The sequence below is a fragment of the Staurois parvus genome, unplaced genomic scaffold, assembly GCF_062004578.1.
Source record: "Staurois parvus isolate SC_StPar_1 unplaced genomic scaffold, SC_StPar_1.0 ptg000057l, whole genome shotgun sequence".
In the NCBI taxonomy this organism is placed as follows: Eukaryota; Metazoa; Chordata; class Amphibia; order Anura; family Ranidae; genus Staurois; species Staurois parvus.
In genome coordinates, this window is record NW_028317853.1 from 328,671 (window position 1) to 344,946 (window position 16,276).

At 40.2% G+C, this 16,276-nt stretch overlaps 1 protein-coding gene across 1 annotated transcript in view; it reads right to left on the bottom strand.

The window, feature by feature from the left end:
- Positions 1-397: 397 nt before the first annotated feature.
- LOC149469920 (putative pleckstrin homology domain-containing family N member 1) overlaps positions 398-16,276 on the bottom strand; it is a 102,927-nt gene continuing 87,048 nt past the window's right edge. Inside the window, exons 10-12 of the mRNA XM_089668380.1 lie at positions 15,360-15,435; positions 6,582-6,658; positions 398-2,118 (exon numbers count right to left, since the gene is read on the bottom strand). Coding sequence (XP_089524506.1) covers positions 2,050-2,118; positions 6,582-6,658; positions 15,360-15,435 — 222 coding nt within the window. The 3' untranslated portion in view covers positions 398-2,049. The remainder of the gene's footprint in view (positions 2,119-6,581; positions 6,659-15,359; positions 15,436-16,276) is intronic.

A 16,276-nucleotide genomic window follows, 5' to 3' on the forward strand; every position in this document is an offset into this window, starting at 1 on the left:
GATGCCCCCCAATCCCTCTCCCTCCACCATGGGCATCCTAACAACCAATGATGTGATTGCCCCATCCTAGCATTTACAGGAGGATCAGACATACTCTGTTCTAAATCCCAACTTCTGCCCAGCTGCTCTGCCACCTGAAAGGTAAGGGGGGAATCTTGTGGACCACATGGATGTAGGGGCACTCTGCTGAGCACACATGGATGTAAGGAAGACTAAACATGTGCAATTCGTTTCTTTACAAATTGAAAATGGGACAAAATTTTTGTTATTCAGAGATTTGGCTGTATCCGAAATTCTGAATCACAATAGTAATGAATTTCAACAAATCCAAAATAAATTTGAACAAAACCAATTATCTGAATTTGAATAAAAAAAATAAATTAAAATTGAAACTGAATTTGAGTTAAAAAATTAATTTGAATTCAATAAATGTAATAAAATATAAAAGCGAAATAAGATGATGAATCCTACTAAGGTTGCTTTATAGAATAGAAAAGAGTATAATACGGTACAACAGAATAGAATAGAATAAAAAAAAGAATAGACTAGAATAGAAAAAAGGAATAAAATAAAACAGAATAGAATAAAACAACAAAAAACAATAGGCTAGAAAACAAAATAATAGAAAAGAAAAAATAGAATAGATTAGAATAGGATACAATAGAACAAATATAGCTGTCTTCTGAAATTCGAGATTTGAATTTTGAATCAGTTTGAAAATAACAAATATACGAAATGAATATGAATATATGAAACAAATTTTGAAAACAAATCATTCTAAAATAATAAATATGATAAAATGAAATGATTAACCTAACAATTAAGATCCCAAATGAAACTAAACACATTTTTCTGCCATGCACATCTCTAAGGGAGACTCTGTTAGGCACTCCTGAATGTAAGGGGGTGCTTTGCTGGGCACAGATGAATGTAAGGGGGTACTTTGTTGGGCATACATGGCTGCAAGTAAGACTGTACAGGGCACTCCTGGACGTAGGAGGGGACACTGCTGAGCACTCCTGTATGTAAGCTGAAAAAACTGATTTTTTTTGTAATATATACAATACGACCCTCAGACTGAAAAATGTGGAGACCCCGCCTTTTATCATGCAAATACAGCTTATAACAAGGTATGACCAATGTTATCTAGAGTAGCCAATGCATTGACACACTTTTTAGTAATGGTAACACTGTAGACCCTACAAATGATAATCTGGACCTCACACATTCCACCTTTGCTCCTGCTCTTTCTGGGAAGTGAACCCTGATACATCCTAGCCTATGCATAGCTGTATAACTCAACCCAAGCCCTCTACCACTTACAGCTATTCCAGTGATCCTCTTCATCCTTCTTACATCAGATCTTTCCCTTTCACAGATTACACAACACTCTGAAACCCATTTACATTTCTGGGTTTTTAAGAACATTCATCTGATGCAAAAAAGATGATCAGAGTGGAGCCACATCCTCAAGGAATGGGGGGAAACACAAATTTCAATGTACGTCTTGGCAGGGCCTTCGGAATTCCTGCTACAGCCTATGTGTCTCAGTCTTCTCCATCCTGGCTGCAGAAAATTCTCTCATACAGTATGAGGTGTCAGCTAAAATAAAACACCTTTACTGGAAATCATTGTATTACCAATCTCCTATCTGCACCTATGACTAAAGTAATTGATGTATTTTAAGTTTTTCTTTTAATTGATTTTATCTCAGCTGACATCTTTTTCTAGCAGAGGGTAGAAGTCAGGAAGCCACATACTTTACGAGTGTCACTTTTTATCTCTGGTTCTATCTTCTTGGTAATTTGTTTCTTCTCAGTATTGCTTTATTTATACTCTTATCCATCGTTGAACGTTTCATACTTCCACTTCCACGTTGTTTATTCCTTTTCACAGTCTACCATTATTACAACCAAATATGTGAGCTGTGACACAGAGCAGAGCGTCCAGTAACTCCTCCGGCTGGCTTCCTCTTCTGCTGACGTCTAACATACTTTGACATTTGCCCAGGAAGACTGACACAGCAATAATTTTCAAGACTCTTTCTTCTTACCTTCGATATTTGGGCGGCACAGAAGGCAAAGGATGCAGACCGACACCACAGTGGATTTGCTGTGGCTAAAATACAAAGATATTCTGGTAAAGATCTTGATTGAAAATTAACAATTATGCCCATACTAAAAGGAATACAAAAAGGCCACTAAACCTAAAATGTTGCCTTACATGACAAGGATCAGATATCATCTCAAAGCTGAAATGTCAATTTTGAGTGGACTAACTTCCCAGGTTACTCTACATGTCACAGTAGCTATGTAGGGGTCTACATCTCGTTGCTGTGTTTTTCATGGTATGCTCCAATCAAGCATGAGAATATTGTGTAAAACACTGGGGAAAGACTACATAGTGGTTTTCTTTGCCTGCATCTGACTATTTTTTGGACAACAATATAAAAATAACTGTGTCCATCATGTTTTTCGAAACAATCCCTAACAATAAAGCACACATTTATTTATTTCAGGTACTTATATAGCGCTGTCAATTTACGCAGCGCTTTACACATATATATTGTACATTCACATCTGTCCCTAACTCTCAAGGGGTGTACAATCTAAGGTCCCTAACTTACATTCATACATACACATACTAGGGACAATTTAGACAGGATCCAATTAACCTACCAGCATGTCTTTGGAGTTTGGGAGGAAACTGGAGTAACCAGAGGAAACCCACACAGGCACAGGGAGAACATGCAAACTCCAGGCAGGTGGTGCCATGGCTGGGATTCGAACCAACGACCCTAGTACTGCTAGGCAGAAGTGCTAACCATTTAGCCACTTTGCTGCCCTTTTTTTTAGTTTTCGATAGCATAGGAAATGGTCACTAGGACAATAGGAGAGGGCGAATCTACCCAGTTGGACCACAGACAGCAAAAAAAAACCTATGTTATGCAAACCTGAAAAAAGTAAAAAATGTTTTAACTAAAGCTATAATGTGTTAGGATATATAATTTTTTTTTATAAGCATGCACATTTCTAAACTGATATTTTATCTCTTTTTTTGTTTTAACTATGTAAATGTAATATTTTTTTAGCCATAATTGTCCAGCTAAATTTGATAAAATATGAACTGGGTGGATGGAGGCTCAGGGCCTTATGGTATAGTGATTGGCTTATCCTCTTGCAGGTATGTCCAGTTTGTTCTGTGTACTTTCTTGGTTATTGTTTATGTTTATGATTTGCTTTTCTTCTTTGCCTCTCTTTTTCTACTCCTCCCCCTCTCCCCCCTCCCCCTTTTTTTTCTCTTCCTCTCCTTTCCCCCCTCTCAGGGGTTTCTCTATTCTTACCTTTTCCCCTTGTATGATATTTAGCGTTGGAATTCCATGTGAATTGTATGTATATTGACTGTCTAACGTTTGCCTGTTCTTATGTACCTTGCCTTGTTAGATTTTTGTACGATTTCAATAAACGCATCTGTTAAAAAAAACTAAAATATTATTTTACAAATTATATATAGGATTTTTGTACTAAACATTAAATCCTTTTCTTGGAGTTCATTGATGGACACAGGAACAATCTCTAAACCAGTGCAGGATGACCACTCCTACTACCAGCATGTTTTGTAGCGAATCAGTACACACAGCATGATTATTTATAACACAGAGAGGTAGTGGGAAATGTGTCCCTCAAGCAACACCAAGAAAAGGATTTTAAGGTGAGCACAAAACCCTTTTATTTGTCTTCCATTGAGGGACACAGGAAATCTTTAAACTTCAATAAGTCCAATAGCAGTCCAACTGAGGAGTGGAGCAAACAGCAAACAGTGCTAACAGGCCCAAGAAAGAATAACAGAACTGGGACCTGCCTGCAGCTCAAAGGGCCACCTGAGGGACCCTATATCTGAAGTTGGAATGAGATGAGGCTGAACCATCCACCTGTTAAAACTTACAGGATGTATTAACAGAAGACAATGCCTGCAAGCCTTTCAAATCTGAAAGTTACTTTATGCCAAAAAGCAATCACAAATCTAGTGAAATGTGAATTGGCGGGAAAAGGGGGAAGCAGATCCTTGAGACCCTAATTTTTGATGATGGTCTGTCTGAGCCACGAAAACATAGTGGAACAAGAAGACAGTGCACACTTATGGGAACCATCCAGGATGACAATAAAGGCAAATGGTCTTTCTGAAAAAGCAGTGTCTGACAGATAGACTCTCACAGCCCAAACTGCATCCATGCAATGGAAATTTCCTTTGGTAAATTAGAGTCATACAGAGATTTGGAAGAAGTGGAAGACAGAAACTACCTTAGGCATAAAGAAAGTCCTCAGTAGAAAAAATGGCCACTGCCCCAGTCTATAACTGGCCTTCACAGCAAGGAGAACATGGAAGGGAGACGCATGTCAAACAATAAAAGAGAAAACTTCCCAACTTAATTTACCAACCAGCTTGCAAATAAACCAAATTAGCCTAACAGTATGCGTTAAAAACAGGGGTTTAGTTAGCACACATTCGCAAATACATTCATAAGCTGCAGAGCCTCTTCACGGCACCCCGATATTCTGCAGTTCCTAACTCTACAAATTTTGAGAGCCCCCACAGTAGAGGCACATGAATTTAATGGATAGACCAAGGGCAGGTGAACCTGAGAGAGCCCACCCCTCCTTAAAGGTACAGGAGCACACTGGACACCCAGCATATAGCACAATGGCAGCCAAGGAGCCAGTGCGCCCTCTCACCAACAAGTTAACATAACAACTTACCAACCAGCTTGCAAACAAACTGAATTAGCCTGTCTAACGGTATTCATTAAAAACAGGTTTAGTTAGCACACATTTGCAAATACATGTGTAACCTGCAGAGCCTCTTCAGAAAGTCCTGGGCCTCAACATCACCTTGTCTCTATGCAAAACCAGTAAAGGTTTCTTGCAGGATAAGTCTACTAGTTCAAACACTTGCCTCTCAAAAGTAATGGCTACAAGAAATAGCACCCTGTTGGTGTGTGTTGAGAGAGCAATATCTCAAAAGGCAGTATCTGAAGCATAGAGCAAGCCAGATTTAGATATCATGGAGTCACAGGGAATAAACATTTTTACACTCCTTGTACAAAGAATGTAATCATGGAGCAAGAGGAAAATGGTCTCTGAAACAAGATCAAAAGGGCAGAAGTCCAGCCTTAGATAGTGTTGAGAAACAAAGCTGTTTCAAATCCAGCTGCAGGAAGGTAAGGATTTATTCCCCAGAGAAACTCCTGGGGTTGAAGCCCTGAGACTCACAACAAGTGAAGTATGCCTTCTATGCCCAATGTCTTCCGTGTCTGATAAACCTGTGGTAGGAATTCCTAGCTTCTAACATCATTGTAATCACAGATTCAGAAATTTCTGTTTCTCAAAACCTAGGCTTCAATAGCCATGCCTAAAGTCAGCAACCATTAAGCAGGATGGTGAATCAATCCTTAAGACAGAAGATTCTAACAGCCTACAGAGTGTCTGCCAGGAATCTTGCCAATTCGATGTACCACGTCCTCCTGGGCTAGTCTGGATCAATAAGGATCACTGGAATGTCCATCTTGATATTGAGAAGCAGACGAGGAAGATGTTTTGAGGAAAAAAGGCAAAGATCAGGATGTACTGATCCCATGCAGCCACAAGAGCATCCACTGCTTCCACTAGAGCATCAATTCCACACCTGGGGTACACACTGGGACTTTTGGGGTACAGGAAAAAAACTGAAAAATGGCAGCAGGACCAGTGATATCACTATGTCTGCACCAGCAGAGACAATGAAGCCGAGAGATGATGTTGAGGAGGAGAGAGGTCCTATTCAAAGTCTAGCTTCAGTTAATTTCTTAGTTTTGTCGAAGGTATGAAAAAGAGTTACAGTATATCTAAAACTTTTTTTTTTCTTTAAGATTTGGATAGCATAGCGAATCTTTAAACCCCTTGAAATGATTTTGTAGCTATCGGTGTCCCATTGGAGACAGTTTTTTTGTCTCAAGAATTAACATCTATCTAAAGTGAGGGAAATCCCTTCAGACAGTTGTCACAAACACATCAGTTGGAAGATCTCACCTTGATTCTTTATACAGAAAACTCAAAATGTTAAATTTACTCTTACTTTTATTTCTGTGACTTTCCAAAACAAATCAAGAGGGGTAAATCTTTCCAACAGAGAACAGACATCAGTAAACAGAGGCCCTAATCACTTTGTTTTTTTGTTTTTCTGTCTGTTTAGGGGGGACTTCCCTCACTTCTTGTTCCTCTGATATCCTCTCTATCACACTTCGATACATAGGGTGTCACATGGAAAAAAAACAAGCGGAAATCTCCTCAGCAAAAACACAGAAAGCATTAAAAATCAGACTGAAGTTCTAACTTTTCCATCCTACTAAAATGTGTTTTTATTGCTTTATGTGCCTTTGTGTCACTGACATCACACATCGCATCGGAGGCACAGACAGCATTAGAAATCTGCCAGCAGTTCTGATGCTTCAACACTATATCAAAACTAAAAAAATGCTTTCATTGAGCTTTAGTGTCTTTGCAAAACAGGAAACAAAACATGTACCGTTCACACGAATAATCTACCTTTTGTAGATAATATGTCCATTTACTGTAATCTTCTGGTGTCGAACACAAAATTAAAATTGGCTCCATAAGATCACCTAAAAATGACAAAAACATTGCATAATTATTGCAAAATAACATTAATTCACATTAGACTTGTGCAGGATGAACGATTTTCATGGTTTTCAACAAGTTAATATTGTGATAAGTTAAAACAGTAGTAAACTCTTGCATAAAAGAAAACTTCTCCCTGCATGTTAAGGGCATAATGCACCGCATACTAGTACATTATGAAAGACAGCTCAAACTGAAGTCCTCCAGTAGTGTGTTGTCACCGCTGACAGGGCTTCCATCTTCACTCGGTCTTATTTCTGGGTTTGCAGGCTCTAGCTGTTTGCAGAACCACAATGACGTCACTCTGCATGCACATGGGAGTCACTGCTGTGGCACAGAGTTCTGAAGGGACAGCATGAGTATGCCATCCCTTCAGAGCACATGTGCTGGTGAGGTCACCAGAAACAGTGAATATCTCCTTAATGGTGGAAATTTAGCAGATATTCCTTGTATCTACAGGTAAACTTTATTATAAGCTTACCCGTAGGTAAAATAACCTTTTAAAGTGGATGACATTGAGTTTACAGGAATGACAGACAGTCTGCTAAAAAAAAATGGATTTCACTTTTTTTACCCCTTGTCACATCTACATCTGTTGATCTCTTGCAGCTTCTTTGCAATTACTACCTATCAACATGCAACAACTGCATAGCAGTTCTCATGGTAAGTTTCCTGATGAGGACGAAATTTGGCCTTGCTCGATGTGTGTGTTTCAACACACATCCACTTGTTGTCTCTTTTGGTAGCTTGGATGACAGTTGGGCAAGAGGGACAAAACCTTGTCACCCTTTAACAAAAGAGTACCTGAATAAGGGCCTTCATGGCAGGATCACCAGGTTAATGAAAGCTCGTATGAGATTTTAGTGATTGGTGATTTAGTTTTTTTAAAAATGAACTCCAAGAAACCTGAAATTCCTCCCTTGCTGCATCCACACTGCTGCATTTTACCTACCCGATTCTCCTTTCTTGTAGGTACCTCTGTGCTGCCAGACTGGTCCCCACAGCCTCTTCTCCCTATGCTATGGTGGTCTAAAGTCCTCTGATGTGATCAAGACAAATGAAGGGACCAGAGCCTTGGACTGGGTGTGAGAACACTGAGGAACAGTCCACTGCCAGAGCATAGGGAAGTGCCATCTGGAGCAGAGAATCGGGTAAGTAAAACTGCTTTTCTGTCTCGTAGACATAAATATGCATTTAACTCTTGCACTGGGGCTTTTTCTTTATTAATTTTAGGTTTTATGGAGTTGGGCATTAAGATAAAATATGAGAAATGCCCCCACTGTGTTTTTTTTTTAAAGTCCAAGCTCCAGGCTTGTCATTCTCATCCCTACTATTCTATTTGGTGAATTGTTGACCTTGACTTAGTTTGCACTTTGGACTCCCGCCCTGCATGCTTATTTTGGGTCAGCAACAAACTACCGTACGGTTTCAGCATCAAGCGTAGATCATTTCAAGGAGCCAATCCACTCACCCAGGTGAATTTCAGAGCTTTTAGTTGACCATAATGGAGACAACAGGTTTTAATATTTAACAAAAAAGAAAATGTCCAGGTTCACATACCAGCAATCCAGCCTTCAAAAAAACCAAATTGTCCTGTCTAACAGTTCATGTTAAAACCAGGGGTTTAGTTTGCTAACATTTGCAAATACACATAAGCTGCAGAGGCAATATTATGTCACCCTTGTGTACCCATCATTGGTGTATTTATTAAGTACACCTGTTCAATTGCTTGGTAACACTACTTGCTAATCAGCCAATCACATGGCAGCAGCTGAATGCATTTAGGCATCTAGATGTGGTGAAGATGACTTGCTGAAGTTCAAACCGAGCATCAGAATGGGGAAGAAAGGGGATTTAAGTGACTTTGAACATGGCATGGTTTTTGGTGCAAGGCAGACTGGTCTGAGTACTTCAAAAACTACTGATCTTCTGGGATTTTTACACACAACCATCTCTAGGGTTTACAGAGAATGGTTTAAAAAAGAGAAAATATCCAGTGAGCGGCTGTTGTGTGAGCGAAAATGCCTTGTTGATGTCAGAGGTCAGAAGAGAATAGGCAGACTGGTCCGAGATGATTGAAAGGCAACAGTAACTCATGTGAATATGGACCAAAATCTCTGAGGAATGTTTTCAACACCTTGTTGAATCTATGCCACGAAGAATAAAGGCAGTTCTGAAGGCAAAAGAGGGTCCAACCCGGTACTAGCAAGGTGTACCTAATCAAGTGGCTGGTGAGTGTATGCTAAACAGGAGATTCACAGATTGTAGTGGCATTATAGCAAAATACAATCAATAACATGTAGAGTCAAGATAAGTCGGTAAAAATGTAGCTTTCCTTCATTGTAATTAGTGACCATACAATACACTTAGGTATATACAGTATGTTTGTAATATCTCCCATCCATACTATTTTAAAAACATGACTCCACAGACCTCAGCTTTCAGGTTTTTCTTAGAGAAAACAACCCTTATGTGACAGCTCTCTGCTGATGTTGGAATTTCCACATGTAGCTATGCCCACACTATCACAACATGCTGTCTTTTTCCTATGATACACACAAAAAAGTTAGGGTTAACTGTAGGAGCTCGGTTTTAGTTATCACATTCTTTGTGAAGCTAGGGGAGCCCTCTAGTGGCTGACTCTAAAGGGTTAAAAGGCCAATGAAATGGCATCAACACACAAAAATGTGTACATATTATAAAATTGCATTAAAGCAAAAAAAGACAAAACACCTGTTTTTGCATTTTAGATAAAGTAACAAAAGGTTATAACCCTAGACAAGTTTTTGTTACTTGAGGAAGTAGAGAGATGGTGCTGAACACCATAAGTTTTCTTGGTAATATTTATTAGTTTGTATAGGCAGTGTCTGGACAGTGAGCTGGGGGCTTCTACACACTAAAGCAGCGGTTCTCAACCTGTGGGTCGCGACCCCTTTGGGGGTCGAACAACCCTTTCACAGGGGTCTCCTAAGACCATCGGAAAACACATATTTCCAATGGTCTTAGGAACCGAGACACCGCTCCGCTATCAGTCTCCAGGCGGGTCCGCCCACATGCAGATACGTCCACATTTCTCTGGACCGCGATGTGTGCGTGGGATGACATGCCGCCCCTGTCATCTGGCCACATCCCCGGGATCACTCAACAGCTCCGCCTCCTCGCCAGTGATTGGCCGCCAGAACTGTAGCTCAGGAGAGGCACACAGGCGGCAAATCACTGGCGAGGAGGAGGAGCCGAGCAGCAGCGCAAAGATCAAAGAAGATTGAGCAAGGGAGCGGCCGGAGAAGGAAGACAGCTGACAGGTAAGTGTCTGTAGCGTGCAGATGGTGCTGCTGCAGCCAGGTATGCTGGCTGTAGATGGGAGAGGGAGGGAGCAAGCCCAGGCTGGAGCAGGAGTCAGCAAGGTAAGTATCATTGGTGTCAGTAGGAGGAATAGTGCCCCATCATTGGTGTCACTAATACCAATGATGGGGCACTATTCCTCCCACTGACACCAATGATGGGGCACTATTCCTCCCCCCACTGACACCAACGATGGGGCACTATTCCTCCCCCCACTGACACCAACGATGGGGCACTATTCCTCCCCCCACTGACACCAACGATGGGGCACTATCCCCCCCCACTGACACCAATGATGGGGCACAATTCCCCCCCACACTAGTATCAATGATGGGGCACTATTCCCCCCCCCGACACCAATGATGGGGCACTATTCCTCCCACACTGACACCAATGATGGGGCACTATTCCTCCCACTGATACCAATGATGGGACACTATTCCTCCCACTGATACCAACAATGGGACACTATTCCTCCCACTGACATCAGTGATGTGGCACTACTCCTCTCACTGACACCAATGATGTGGCACTACTCCTCCCACTGCAAAATTACAGTTATGAAGTAGCAACGAAAATAATTTTATGGTTGGGGGTCACCACAACATGAGGAACTGTATTAAAGGGTCGCGGCATTAGGAAGGTTGAGAACCACTGCACTAAAGGCTTCCACATTCACACATGTTCCACACATTGATGTTATAGTCTAGATACAAATTTATCATTCAAATATATTGTGTCATCTTTTTGCCCTGATAAAGGGGGCAAGGTCTAGACCCTGAAATGTGTTGGCTTTGTCTGCCATCTTCCACTTGATATTAAACTGGAATAAATTTGTTTCTGGACTATAGCATCAGTGTGGCACTTCAGTTCCATTCATTTTAATTACTTTCCTGTCTCCCCGCTGGGAGATTTACCCTCTCAGGATACAAAGCAGAGGAGATTCAATATTTTAAAGTGGCTGTAAAGGCTCAAGGTTTTTTTTTACATTCATACATTCTATGCATGAAGGTAAAAAAACCTTCTGTTTGCAGCAGCCCCCCCCCCCCCAATTCTTACCTGAACCCCCTCTCGATCCAACGCTGTGCATGAGAGCAGCGGCTCTCCAGGGAATCTCCCTCCTCATTGGCTGAGACAGCAGCAGGAACCATTGGCTCCTGCTACTGTCAATCACAACCAGTAGGCCAATAAGAAGTGAGCGGAGGCCGGGATCCAGCAACGCACTGTGTGTGAATGGACATGCAGAGGAACAACTTGGGAGCAGCCCTACTTGGGTGCCCACATAGCAAGCTGCTTACTATAGCGGCTCTCAGCAGGAGGGAGGGGCCAGGAGCACTGGAAGGGGACCCAAGAAGAGGAGGATTGGAGCTGCTCTGTGCAAAACCACTGCACACAGCAGGTAAGTATGACGTTTATTTATTTTGTTTTAATTGCCTTAAATATAACATTAAGTTGTCAGAGAACAAGAACAGAAACAGAGGGGAAATTTTTCAATGGAGGCATTGCTCTAGTGACAACTGTCTCTCATGTTGGGACAATTTCCACTCCATTGCTTTGTTTCTACAGGACAGGGAGTGAAGGGAAACCTCCCAAATGGGACACGTGTTTTAAAAAAACTGAAGGGGTTTTAAGCCATTACCCATTATCCAAAATCTAAAAAAGACTGTTGCTGTAGATAGAGCAGAGCTCCAGCCAAAAAATAAGACAAAACGAAATATCCCATTTAAAGATAAATTAACAAAAACATCTTTTGCTGCAATTTTAATCTTTTTTTGCCCGATAATGAAAGGAGAAGGAACTCAGTGGTGAGATCATCTCTCTGTTTCCCTGCATTTTTTCCTATCAGCATGCTTCTTGTCAGCACATGAACTGATTCTTAAGCTAGCCATACATTAATCAAAATTCATAACAGGAACCGGATGAATTTCGGTCTATGTATGGCGTATCCCGTTCGAGAGGAGTTGATCTGGTCAACTGCCAGCTTTACATAGTTACAGAGATGGTAAGGTTAAATAAAGACGCCAGTCCATCCAGTCTTCCTCTAACACTCCAACCCTGCTATATACAAGGGACTGCAGGAGGCTGCTACCAGGTCAAGATCTGGTACTTACACTGCTTGAACAAAAAAAACCAATAATAATAAATACAATTTATGACATATAAATGCATTCAATTATCCTTTTTATCTGCCTAGAGATCAGCTTTAATGCTGGTAACTTCCTCTGGTAATTTCCCTCCCACTCCTTTCCCACTGTTGTCTTTTTTGAGTGTTTAACCGACATTAGAAGGTGGAAAACTGAGTAACAGCCTAAGGTCCTCAATCCCCAATGTGCATAAGATAGGTTGACAGTCTGTAACAGGCTTTGCCAAAAGTATCCTGGTTGCTGCAATAATTAATGTGGCTCCTCTTAGGCAGAATGAATCATCCTGATAACGCAACCCGGCGGTGGATTAATTATATCCTAAGGCTACTTTCAAATTATGGGCCCTTCATCGGTTTAGCTGAACTATGCATAATAAGGGTCCGTGTACAGTCATTTGTGATGTTAGTATTTGCTTCTGGAATGTTCTGAAACACATTTTGAATTGGATCCTGTGCACTGGTATACCCTGAGAAAATTACTCTTTATACTGGTGGCAGATAGTATGGAAGCAATGCTCCTAGATACAGGACATGTACATATGTATTGTGTATGATCTTTTAATTATCTCAGTAAAGAGGCTGTCATTGTTGATCTTCTAAAAAAAAAAAGTCTAAAGACTTGCATAGCTAAAATTGTCTTTTTATAAACAACACCCAAGTGCAAAACTATTTTTAACATTCACATGGTTCCCCTTGGAGTCTGGGGCCTCAGACATCTCCCATTCTGTCCCTGTAATCCCCCATGGCCAGCAGATGTTCTGATCTTCTCTACTTCTCCACAGGAGTGTCCACTGCAGCTTCCACAAAGATCATTACATCAACAGGTGATAGATGAATCAAAATTCAGCTGGTCACTGCTAAACTGGCCAAATTTTCAGAATTCAGCTGGTCACTGCTAAACTGGCCAAATTTTCAGAATTCAGCTGGTCACTGCAAAACTGGCCAAATTTTCAGAATTCAGCTGGTCACTGCTAAACTGGCCAAATTTTCAGAATTCAGCTGGTCACTGCTAAACTGGCCAAATTTTCAGAATTCAGCTGGTCACTGCTAAACTGGCCAAATTTTCAGAATTCAGCTGGTCACTGCTAAACTGGCCAAATTTTCAGAATTCAGCTGGTCACTGCTAAACTGGCCAAATTTTCAGAATTCAGCTGGTCACTGCTAAACTGGCCAAATTTTGTTCCATCTATGGCCAGTTTAAGACTAACAACACTGAGTACAAATATTAAAGGTTTTGTGTTCTGGTTTTTAATTTGTCCAATGCAGGAATCCGCTATGAAAGGGATTGTAGCCCAGTATGTTTTTTTGCAATTATGTTGTAATCTATAATATTATACTGTTGAGTTTAATTAGGGAACAGCTATTTACTGCCAATTCAGTGTTTGGACATAGAAAGACCCAATTTTTTTTTCTACCCAAGGACTCTTTTTTGTCTAAAACTGGGCCTGATGATGAAGGGTCTGCAGTGAGGGCACTAAAGCTAATCCTTAAACTGTCCATACAGCTAGGTTCTCTCCTAAAATCATAATAAACTCCTGTTTATTTATACCTACAGTTAAGCCTACAATAAGGCTTATCTGTAGGTACAATTAATATCTCCTAAATGTGCACCGTTTAGGAGCTATCTATTTGTATAGCAGCTGGTAACGTCATGCCGTCCATTGAAAGAGCTGTGCAATGGTCGTGACTCCTATGTGTATATGTGTTAGTGATGTCATCGCAGCTTAACTATTCAAGCGGCCAGAGCCCGAGAACCTGGAAATAAGAGCAGATCAAGATGGAAGCCCTGTCAGCGGTGACTCTAGCACATTATGCTCTTAACTTGCAGGGTGAAGATTTTTTTTTGTGTTTTTTTTGTGGTTTACTATCACTTTATGTTCTTTTCTTCTGCAGGCTTGCTTTTCTTGCATTTTATTTTTGTTTTACCTGGTGATCCCACCTTCCCTGGAGCTTCAAATCCTAGGGTGACAATGCTCATTAATGAGTTTATGGAATACCACGCAACATGCGCACAGGTGCAAAATGTTCAAAAAAGTTTGACTTAAATGTCAGTTGGAGAAAAACTAATTCTAAAGATATGTTGTTTTCATGAAGGTTTAATTATACTTTAATGAAATGGCTTGTACCAAACATGAACTTGTCACACACTTTTTTGATTCCTTTGTCATCAAGAACTGGAAAGATATTGAGAAATAATTTGACAGATTGTTAAATATTAGAAAGACAAGCTAGACCTGAACCTGGTGGCTCTCCCCCATTGTGTCTTTTTTCCTATGTTGACATTGTGTCCGCAGTGGCATTTGTGTAGGCAGAGCAGAGTAGGACTGGCCATAGAGGGATTACTTTGATGCAGTTGGCCAGCTTAAGCATGTATTGCAATATGTGTGAACTAACTATCCCTATTTATTGCATAGTCTGCTTGAAAGGGTATATACCAGTGTGCAGAGGGTCCTCAGAATTTCTAGTGTTAATATGTGGTTACACCCCTTTGGCACCTGATGGATGAATGCATGTGCTAGCTATTGGGATTTGAGCACAGGTATATTTTGTTTGTTAAATTGCTAAATATGATATAGATTAAACCGTCTATTTAATCTAGAATGGAAACCAATTGGAAATGTACTTCAACTTGCACGGAGGTGGTTTGGATTGATTTCTCCCTTTGTTTCCACTGTCTATGTGGTTGAAATTGGGAAGTTGAAACAGTGGGTGGCAGTCTTCTGCAGACAGTTCTATTACGTGCAATAATTTATATGGTTGAAAGCCTCCAAAACTGTATGGCCAGAATTACAGATTGGAACAATTAAGTGAAGGAGACACAAGAGGAACCATAGAGATGGATCTAAACAACAGTTTTTTTTACAATTAAGTCAAGCTTCATCTATTAAACTATTGTTTCCAACCAGTTCCATTGCTCCTCACCACAACTGGTATTAATGGTTTTTGGTGAAGCCTTCTTTTTTATCTCTTATGAAAGCATATAGAGAACAAATAACCTAGTTAGCTAATAGCTTGGAGTTTGGCTACAGCACGGATAGGAAACACAGACAAAAATTGTACATTCATTGTATATTTTTGCTAGTAATTCTGACAGTCAAGTCACCCTAAGCATAAGCTTTTTACAACTTGTTCATAAGACAACTATGGATATCAGTGATAAACATATATCAATATGTGTGAATATGAAAATGTAGACTTGCCCATAATTTGGAATTCCAGTCTTCCATTCCAAGCTATACTTCCTTCAATATGAATTGCATTTAATGGCAGGGTACCCTGTAATAAAACGAAACATAAGGATCAATACACTAGGTGTCATTTTTTTAATGTTAAAGACTTTATGCAAATATTGAACACATGATAACTAAGTACTAAAAAACGTAGGCCTAATTTTAAAAATCTTATTGACCCACCAGTCCTATTTTAAAAGTAATTACCAAAAATGTAGTTGTGAATTACAGTGTATCTATTCCCAAGGACAAATATGTAATATATTGCAGCTTACTAGTTCTTAGATGTGATGGCTGCATTTGTTTTCGTTTCACTTTTTTTCTTTATTGACACTTAAAACAGGAAGTGTGTGATGGCAGAATCACCAGGTAAAACCACTTACTAACTGTATTGTATGTATGGGAGGACAACCTTGTCACCCTAGGACATTACATATAATAGGACTGCAGAACACCTCGCTATCCCCTTATCCCCATAAAAAAGGGGAGGTGGTTTGTAGTTTACAGAGAGAACTGGGGATAATGTCAGCTGATAGAAGCACAATCAGAGAGCACAGAAAGTTGTTAGCTCACTAGTCTTCTAGCATGATTAACAGTATATTTTTGAACTTATACAACAGACATAACCAAATGCTTGTGATAATATAATTAACAGACCAAAAATGAGAAAGTAAAACATTTATTGCCAGGGTTTGCATAGACTTTATTTGCTATTATAAACTATATTTTAATGATAAGGTATCCATGTATCTGATAAACAGCCATGTATGTTATCAGGTTCTCAATGCCAAGAAATTACAACTGAACTTGCTGGTGGGACTTAAACATGCTTACCTATTGCTAAGGGACTATAGCCAGTTGTTGGGCTACAACAACATGGAGAAAGA